Consider the following 10,377-nt stretch of genomic DNA (forward strand, 5'->3'; position numbering starts at 1 on the left):
GTTAAGATCAATGAAGTCAATACAAAGTCTCCACTTGCCCTCTCCTTTGGGCACCAACACCACGTTTGCTAATCATTCAGGATAATCAACCTCCCAAATGTATTGTGCCCCTATCAACTTTTCCACTTCCACGTTAATCGCTCTGACTCTTTTTGGGGGTAAAACTTCGCTTCTTCTGCTTAACAGGTCAGAAACCTAGACGTATCCCCAACCTGTGGGTCATGACCTCTGGACCGACCCCAGGCATGTCTTGGGCTGTCCATGCGAAGACGTTTGCATACTGTCAAATGAGTGCTAAGATTTGTCCCCTTAGAGGGTCTTTTAACTTGGGGCTTATCTTTATATAGCGATTAGGGCAATCTTCCCTTAAAGGTACCTCCTTAAGTTGACGGGCTCTACCGTCTTCGAATCTCCAGACCCTTCCAAAAGAAAACTAACAGTTGGTGGGTGTCTCTTCTCATGACCAGGAGTTTCGCCCTATGGTGGATCCTTCCTTATCTGTCCTCGCAAGGTCTCCGCACTCCTCACCATGCCTATGGAGGCCATGTAGCATTCCCAGGCCGAACGCAAATCTCCATGCACCTCACCTATCCCATTGGCCGTGGGGGAACTTTCATCATGTGATACGTGCTAGGAATAGCCCAAAGAGCGTTGAGGCCCGATCCTCCTATAATCATGTTATAAGACGCAGGCACGTCTGCCACCAAAATATCCAACACCACTTAAGAGGTTCAGGAACCCTTTCCCAAGGTTAGCAGAAGCTGAATGACTCCATCTGAATACACCGCTTCCCTGTCAAATCCCACCAAGGGGACACGAACCGGTCTTAGCTGCTCCATCCAATACCCTATGCCCAAGAAGCTTGTCTATACAAGATTTCCAAAAAACTACCCGAGTCCACTAGGATCCATCGGAGCTCCCACTTTCCAAGCTCGATTGTTATCACCAACGGATCATTTTGATTCAGATACCCAGGGAGGTCACTATCCTAAAAAGAGATCATTTCCCCTCACCTCGATCTCTTTAGTCCAGAGGCTCGACTACTCCCTACATCTTCCTCTCCCTTCTTCACTCCCGGGACCTCCCCCACGGCAAGCGTATGAAATACTGGAGGTCGAGGATGTTCTTATGTTTCCTACGGTGGTCTCTCCCTTTGGGGCATATGGCAAGCTCAATCCTGCTCTTCTGCTCGATCCCTCCTAGCGGGGGACTCCGCGAACGCCACTCCCCCCTTTTCAGGAATCTGCTTCCCTGGCAACAAAACCCCTAAGAAAGCCTAGATTGATGAGTTCCTGGATCTCCTCCTTTAACTAGTGACATTCCTCCGTATCGTGACCATGATCTTGATAGAAGCGACAATATTTATTCTAGTTCCTTTTGCTGGATGGTGCTCTCATTGGCTGGGGCTTTTTCATATAGTCCTTATCCTCGATGGTGGCAAGGATTTCCGCTCTTGGGGCGTTTAAGGCGGTAAAACCACTTGATTCCCATCGAGGACGAGGCTTCTCCTTTCGATTCTCCCTTCGACCCTCACTCTTACTTTCCTCGGGATGCTTCTTTTTTTCCTTCTTCTCAGTGCACTCTGCTCTCTTCACCTACATCACCTCCTCAACATTAATATACTTCATTATCTGACCCAGGATGTTTGTAAATGCAAGTGGGGGAGTCTTGGCCAACGACTAAGAAAGGGACTAGGCCTTAAGGCATTCTGGAATGCCACCATAGTGACACTATGGTTGAAGTTTTCAATGCTCAAGGCTTTCATATTGAAATGCGAGACAAAGTCCTTCAAGGATTCGCTTTGGTTCTGTTTCAGGCTAACGAGAGCCATAGTGGATCTTCGATGCCTCCGAAGAGGCGCAAAGTGAGCCAGGAAGCTACTCCGAAGTTGTACAAAGTTGGCTATTGAGTGATGGGCCAAATTTGAATACCAGGCGAGCGCATGCCCCTCCAATGGTGCTAGGAAGACTCTGCACCACAATGCATCAGATGCATCTTATACCATCATATGGGAGGTAAGAAGATCTACATGATCCATTGGGTCGGTAGTCCCCGCATAGGGCTTGATACCCAGAATGTGGAGATGCTCCGGTAGTACTGCAACCACAATCTTCAGACTAAGGGGCTGATTCCCCACTGTCCCCCGAGACTCTCCTGGCTTCGGTTTCAAGGTTGTATTCTCCTCTTCTAGCTGATGCAGCCTCTTTTCCTGCTGCTGTTGCGCATACGACATACCGAGACTCTTCGGCCTCTCCCTGTCTATCTTCTCGACCACGTCCCCGAGGATCCACCTCACGCGGACAAGATCCTTCCTCCAGCGGGGGCTCTTGCCTCCCTCCTTCTTGAGAATGATGGGCCTGTTGGTGCTAGTGGTCCAAAAAGCCAGTGAGCAGCTCCATCAAGCATTGAACCTGATTCTCCAAAAGCGTGATCCAATCAAGTGGGGGAGAAGGATTATCTGGGCTACGGTCCCTCCCTTACGGACTCCTCGGGGGATTGTTCTGGCTCGACTCTGAGGCAGGGTTACCATCAGCAACCCAAGACTAGTGTCTTCTAGTTGCCATTGAGACAGAGAGATAACTTGAACATGGCGGTAACTTGCTCTGGAGAGATAGAAAGAAAAATGTGCGGGCCCCACGGTGGGCGCCAATTGATGATGCGGAGGCCGATCACCTTCCTCTGCCTTGGACCATGTACCTGTAATGGAGTCGGGGACTCGCTCCCCCAGGATTACTCTGACGTTCAAGTCAGATTACCAGATTGACACAAGCTCAAAGTATGCAGTTTCCAACGTAAAGAAAGAAAAAAAAGAGTCAGCCCTCTTACTCGTCACTGGTCTCCTCCCTTTATCCTCCTGCCCAGGTAAGGATTCTCTTTCAAATTGTCGGGATCCCTATCCCGTTCTTCGCAGAGCTATGATCTTATTGATATGGATCCCATAATCGCTTCCAAGGGGTTTGGGGTAGTCCCTATCTCCACAATTCTCGGTGTGATGATCGATCCCGAGGAAATCGAGGAATCTTCGCAGATTAACAGACTAACTGGTGTGGTGAGGCGTCTCTGCCATGTGTCCTTTCTAGGGTTAAGTAGGACGGCGTCGGAGGAGTGGCTCCTTAGTGGCCACGTGTCTCCACCGCCATTGGCCGTATTCTCGGGGTATTGGAGTAATTATAAACCCGAGAGTATTTTCTCTCATCAGATAGTATAGCATGAATGGGGGAACATGTGGTTATTATATAGGGTATTTGGGGAATACTTAAACATAGCCATGGTGAGTAACAGCTTGGAAAGATTAATATGTGCATGTGATTATGTATGTTCTAATTGTGTTTATCCCATAGTGGGTGATATTGCTTCTGGATTACTATCTTGTGTGGCGGACTAAGTTCGTGGGATATCCCTAAATTATTTGGCATGGCCATGATGCTTTCCTAGCTATGTTTAGTGCATGTGGTGATGCTTGCCTAATGTATCTAGTGTATGTGGAGCATTGGCTCATGATGCTTACGCCATGTATGCTGGTGTATGTGGGGAGTTAACCCCTGATGCTTGCCTAGTGATATCTAGTGCAAGTGAGAGCTTCGGCTCGTGATGGATATGGTTTTGTTATCTAGTGCATGTGGGAGCTACGGCTCTTGATGGTTATGTTGGATATGATATGCGAGCTTGGGCTCGTGATGGATGTGGTTCTATGAGCTGTGACATGAGAGCTTCGACTTGAGATGCCCACCGGTGTGTGATGGGACATTGGTGATGAGGAGATAATTTTTTTAAATTTTAATGAATTATGTCCCTATTTCTATCTTATATTAATGTTTAATTTGAATAATTATGCACATTATATACTATTGTCAAGATGATATGAAGAAATTGACATTTGCCTCGTAATTGAAGATGTTAAAGAGTCAATCGGATGGCCAACGTTACTACTCAAAATCTAGTGCAATTGGATCAACTATTAAATGGAGTCCAACCAAAGAAGGCCCAAGCATTTTAATCCCAAGGAAGGCCCAAGCATTTTAATCACAAGGAAGGCCCAAATCCAACATAAAGAAGACCCAAAAAATCTAACTTGTAAAAATCTAGTTTTATTTTTATTTTTAAATATTTGTTTTATGAGTGCTTCTTTAGATATGTCTTTTAGCTAAAATCCATTTAACTTTAAATGTGTGAGTGCCCATTAGATATAATTATGTCTAGTTGTATAATTTAAATTGTGTGATTTGTATTGCATCTTATGGGCTATAAATAGCTCACTTCGTTACAGTTGTAAAAGATTATTATTCTTGAATCAAATCTTAATTGTGTTCTTAGAGTTTCTCTTTGAGAATTGCTCTTGTTCTCTCTTTTTTTCTCTCTTATCTTCTCTTGTGATCTTACTTCTTTTCTTTCTTCTCTTAAATTCTCATTTCATTTATTGTTACTTTATTATTCATCGCCTAAATGGTTGGTTAATTTCTGCCTTTAAATTTTAGCAATTTTAATTCACGTTTTTTTATTATCCACCGCTTAAATGGCCGATTAATTTCTGTTGTTTTAATTCATGTCATTTAAATTACGCCATTTAAATTCCTGTCAATTAACTTTCAAATGAAGATGAGTAGCTAAATCCAATATTGGGTTAAGGTAAGGACAACGTCCAACGCCAATGATTCCCAAATAAAGCTACGCTTTAAATTAGTGACATTAATTTAAATTTCAATATGAGTGTGTGTTAATTATTGAGAAATCACGAGGTTTGGATTAAAGCGTAAGCCTAACTTAGAGCTTTCATGCCACATATGGGAGTTACTAGAACTGGAAACGCTATCATACCCAAACCTAGATGATTAATTTAGTTATTTTGTGTATTAATTACAATCGGATTTATGGTAATTGCTTAAACTAGAATCCCGCATATCATGTATGGAGATTGCTTAAACTAGAACTATTATCATCTCTAATTACATTTAATAGCAGACCCTTATATCTGAAATTAAATTAATGTTGCTAATCTTTTCTACTAAAAATTGGGGATTAACGGGTTGGTGCTTTAATTGTCTTAACTCAAGTGTTATCCAATTCTATATTCTCACATTTAGTGTTTATTTTAATTTCTACGTTGTTTCATTTCCTAGCATCCGTTATTTGAAAATCCACAAAAAAATCGTATTGCCAATTCATCCAGATATGTGTGTGTGTGTGTGTGCGTGACATTCTTTTTCTCTTGCCATAAATAAATCTCTCAATGGACGAGCTAGACTTATCCAAAAAATAAATTAAATTTGGACTGCAACTGCACTCGTACAATGGCGAGTATAAACCTCTCACCAAAATAAAAATAAAAAATCTAATATAAATTTTGTTGTGTTTTAATTGCAGGGTAAGAGTGCAACCAAATTTTGGCGCTGTTGCGGGGGAGATTATGGAAAAAAAACAAAAATAAAAAAAATAATAATAAGCATCTCCTGATAAATCCGATAACTCTGGGTTTTTTTTTTTTTTTTGTTAACTTTATTTTTGTTTGTGCATGGTGTATGATACTCGAGTCAAGTAGAATTGTAGAATGTCAAAATCCATTATATAGCCCTATTGACTCTTTATCTACCACTGAACTATCACTGACACAATCACTCATGTCTCAACACAACGAGAACATGCCACTTGTACTTGGGAGTGATCATGGTGATCAAGATTCTTTTGAACTTGATACATGTAGGCCTCTCAGTGAATATCTCCACCCTCCTAGGAAAACTACACCATCTTGCATAGTGCTTCTAGTTAATCATCATAGATTCCATCTTAAACCTGGCACTATCCTACTATTGCCCACTTTTCATGGGATGGACTCTAAAAATCCTTACACTCACATGAAGGAGTTTGAGGAAGTTTGTGGAACTTGTATGGAACAAACTGTCAATGAGGATGTGGTTAGATTAAAGCTCTTTCCATTCTCATTAAAAGATAAGGCGAATATGTGGTTAAACACGTTTGCACCTCGATCTATTGGAACGTGGAGAGAAATGCAAACCACGTTCTTGAAAAAATACTTTCCAGCAAATAGAACTGCAAATCTCCAAAGGCAAATGATGAATTTTTCCTGCAAACCCAATGAAAATTTTGCTCAAGCATGGGAACGATTCAAGGACCTTCTCAATGCCTGTCCACATCACGCTTTCGAGCAGTGGAGAGTGGTTAGCTTCTTCCATGATGCTTTGTCTCCCAATCTTAAGATGATAGTGTCAACCATGTGCAATGGGGAATTCTTTGACAAATTGCCCGATGAGGCATTTCATTTCTTTGACACTTTAGCAGAAAATACTAGAAATTGGGAAGTTCAGCTGAATGAGAGTGATGATTTGAATGCCAGGTTAGCTGCATTAACCCGAAAGATTGAAACTTTAGAGATAAAGAAAGCCCAAACTGTTAATGAAATTGAGATTAGGTGTGCCGTGTGTGAGACTTCAAACCACAAGACAAAGGATTGTCCTACATTACTTGCTTTTAAGGAGGTATTGTATGGTCAAACTGGAAACACATATTCACACAACAATGAAGGAATGCAATATTCAAACCAGAATCAAGGGAGGAATTTTCATTCCGGGGGTCACCATACGAACTTCAATTCTTATCATCCAAACCTCCTCCATCATCCTAACTTCTCAGTGAGAAATGATTCTACAGCCCAGTTGCCTTTCCCTTCATAACCTCCACAATTTTAGGCTAATCAGGGGTCTATAACCAACACATACCAACATCCTCATAGGAGATCCTTAGAAGACACCCTTAGTCAATTCATGCAAGGCCAAATGGGAACAAATGCACAAGTGGCCAAATTCTAAGAACAAACCAATAAATCCATGGAAGACATTAGAAGCCAATTGACCAAGCTAATCCAGACATTGAGTGTAAGAGAACCTAGACGATTTCTTTCCCAACCCAATCCGAATCCCATAGGTCAAACCCATCAGGTAGAAGCCTCCTCTAGTGAAAATAAAAGTCCTGAGCAAGTGCAAGCAGTAACAGTCCTGAGGAGTGGAAAAATAATGAGAAACCTGAAAACCCTAGGATGTCATACCTTACCGTGCAAGAAGAAGAAATAACCGATCACAGTGATTGGGTTATCAAAACAACCTTGGGGGAAGAGCAAGAACCAAGCAAAAAAAAGGACAAAGGAAAAAACGTTATAGAGGGAACCCAATTCAAGCCCAAACCTCCTTTCCTTCAAAGACTGATCAGTGCAAAGAAGGATCAACAAAATGCAGACATATATAAAGTGTTCAAGCAAGTGAGAATCAACATCCCATTGTTGGATGCAATCAAACCAACACCTTCATATGCAAAAATTTTTAAAGATATGTGCACTGTCAAAAGAAAAATAAATTTGCATGAAAAGTCATTCCTGACTGAACAAGTCAGCATCATTCTTCAATTGAAAACTCCTCCCAAATACAAAGACCCAGGCTGTCCAACCATTACATGCATCATAGGAAGTCAAAAGGTTGATCGGGCACTTTTGGATTTAGGAGCTAGTGTCAATTTTTTACCATATAGTGTGTATCAAAAGTTGGGATTAGGTGAGCACAAACCCACTAGAGTGACCCTTCAGTTGGCTGATCGATCAGTCAAAGTTCCACGAGGAATTGTGGAGGATGTTCTAGTACAAATCGATAAGTTCTACTTTTCAGTGAACTTCATCATTTTGGACACCTAGCTGCATCAAGGGCCTCAGCCTCCTATTCCAGTCATCTTAGGTTGACAATTCCTTGCCACATTAAATGCCATCATCAACTGTAGGAATGGAATCTTAAAATTGTCATTTGGAAACATGACTTTGGAAACAAACATTTTTAGGGTTTCCAAACAACCTGACATAGAGAATGAGACTAAAGAAGCTGATTTGATACAGACATTGAGTGAGGAGTACATTAAGTGTGAATTTTCTCTGAAAAATTTTGAGTTGGAGGAATTTGTGGAGCAGTAAGATTGCTCTCGAGAGAAAACTGAATCAGTCTTATCCATAGCCTATGGTAACCCAAAACCATAACCTCTCGGATCTTCACCAAGTAAACCTCTGCCATCATCAAGCTGCTCACTCGCACCTGAAAGGAAACCACTGCCAAACATTGAAAAAAGAGACTCCAGGCATGACAATGCAATTATGGCATGCCTCGAGCTAAGTGTGGTGATTGGAATAGTAACTTCCACTACCCTATAAGAGACCTTGTGTCTTTATGAGGCAAGTCACACTTTTGCAAGTTCAGTCTTTTCTCTTTTTGTTACTCTCCGATCAGGTACTCTCATCCTTTTGTAAGGTTCATAGTTCTTTTCTTTCTTCTTCCTATAGTTGTCTTTTATTTTAAAAAAAAAATGGATCTTTAGCTCTCAAAAATTCGCAAGTACTATCCATCTCTCCCGCAGAATGATTTGAAAAGAATTTATGCCACTAGGTGTGAAAGACTTAGGTTGTTGATGCGTAATAACATCCCTGGAGATATTCGTTGGCTGATCGAAGAAAAAGTTTGATTAGCTAGCAAAACTTCACCTAATTTTAAGCATTTTCTAGGCTTGGGAAAGAGTAGTTTTGCAAAGAAACGAAGAGTGAAAAGAGTGAATGGTTGTCACAAATGTGCTCGTTGGACCTATAACACACGATGCAAATCTGTGGGGTTTACATCCATAAATCGAAAAGATAAAATTAGTTTCATAAAGAATGGACTAAATAAGTAGTCTTTGGATGATATCTGATTGACTCTTGAGACGCATTCGTGTGGAATAGCGCAAAGTGAGCTTCTTGCTTTATAGACCCAGTTCATAAGTGACCACCAATGCTATAGTCTTGGGAATCTATTTAAAAACAACCATGTTTGCCAATCTATAAGAAAATTGGATGGGAAGCTTATCCCCACATTATAGAAGGTGTTTAAGCTGTTTCTGGACATAAAACTCGAGGAAGATGTGAGCCACAATCACAATTACTTGTACATATGCATAATTTTTGTTTGTGTTTATTTCTTGTTGAATTCCCGTATAGCTACTTTTGATCGCTAAACTTCTTTTCAGGGCATACATAAAGAACAAACGTAAATGGAAGGCCAGTTAGTTCGTTGAATCAATACCATATGTGTACTATATGGCTCTTAACTTGGGAGTGATATTTGTTACACACTTGCAGCAAGCGAACTTGGCCTAAAATTGGGAGAGCGAAAAATTAATTTGGTATATGGAGGGGGAAGTCGTGGATTGAATGGTTATGTTTCACAAGCTACACATCTTGAAAAATCATATGTGGTAGGTGTAATGCCAATCCCTTTGGCTGATCCACGCATTTCTAGGATTACACGTGGTCAACTTGTAGAAACGACTTCTATGTCTGAGAGCATGGTTTGTAAGATTTATCAATCAGACACCTTCATTGCTTTACTAGGAGGTTTTGGTACACTTGAATAAATATTTTGTATAATCTCCTAAGCCAAGATAAATCTCCATACCAAACCCATTAGACTTTTAAATGTTAACCATTTTTTCAATAGGTTGCTCTCTTTTCTTGATCAGGTTGTGGACCAAAAGTTCATTTATCTGTCAACAAGAAAGATTCTCATTTCCACATCCACCATTGAGAAGCTGCTAAAGAAATTACACGCTTATGTTCCACAGCACGATCCTTCTGAGGCTCGGATAGACTAGTCTAAGGCAATCAGTAACAAGCGCCAAAGGGGTCCGATTAATTTAGATTTATCACTGTAAGGAGTGCTCTTTGTTAAGATGGCTGAGTAAGGAGTACTTTTTGTACTCTTGAGACGCATCTGTTTATTTTACAACTTGCAGGATTTTTCTTGGTTGTGTTCTTATAAAAAAAAATAATAAAAACAAAACTGTGGAATGTTGTTAAGCGAGTCTATGATAAGATGGTTGAGTAAGGAGTATTTTTTGTACTCTTGAGACGCATCTGTTTATTTTATGACTTGCATGAATTTTCTTTGATGTAAAAAAAATTATATATTAAAATAAATAAATAAAATAAAATAAATATATATGGTATGGTCATTTATTTGTTTTAGCATATCATAGTAAATCTATGGATTTGTGAAGTTACATGTATTCCTAACAACCCTATTTTATTATTGCAATTCAAGTTGGGGGCAGTAAGGTCTAGTTATGAATTATCTTGTTCATGTTTAACTATGAATTTGCTATTATTTGCTTGTAGTCTTGTGTGAATTGGTTATCTTTATCTGCTCTTATTAAAAAAAATTGTGTGTTTTAAATAATGTTATCCCTAAAGCTTTGGAGTTACACATTGATAGCCGATTAAGTTTGTAATACGAAAAATGAATGCATTCATTTCTCTTTCTTGAAAACATATATGCATTGGAGCAAGTAATTTGCATTCATTGG

The 10,377-nt window shown here is 40.2% G+C and overlaps 1 protein-coding gene and 1 pseudogene across 1 annotated transcript; one reads left to right on the forward strand and one right to left on the reverse strand.

Moving 5' to 3' along the window:
- The first annotated feature begins 5,636 nt into the window (after positions 1-5,636).
- On the forward strand, positions 5,637-6,686 carry LOC127790953 (uncharacterized). Its single transcript, XM_052320689.1, has one exon. It carries the CDS (start codon positions 5,637-5,639, stop codon positions 6,684-6,686), a length of 1,050 nt encoding a protein of 349 aa, XP_052176649.1.
- On the reverse strand, positions 6,058-6,157 carry LOC127791273 (small nucleolar RNA R71; annotated as a pseudogene).
- Positions 6,687-10,377: the final 3,691 nt, after the last annotated feature.

The sequence above is a fragment of the Diospyros lotus genome, chromosome 14, assembly GCF_014633365.1.
Source record: "Diospyros lotus cultivar Yz01 chromosome 14, ASM1463336v1, whole genome shotgun sequence".
In the NCBI taxonomy this organism is placed as follows: Eukaryota; Viridiplantae; Streptophyta; class Magnoliopsida; order Ericales; family Ebenaceae; genus Diospyros; species Diospyros lotus.

Coding starts and splice junctions, on each gene's coding strand:
- LOC127790953 (XM_052320689.1), top strand. CDS start 5,637: ATGCCACTTGTACTTGGGAGTGATCATGGTGATCAAGATTCTTTTGAA.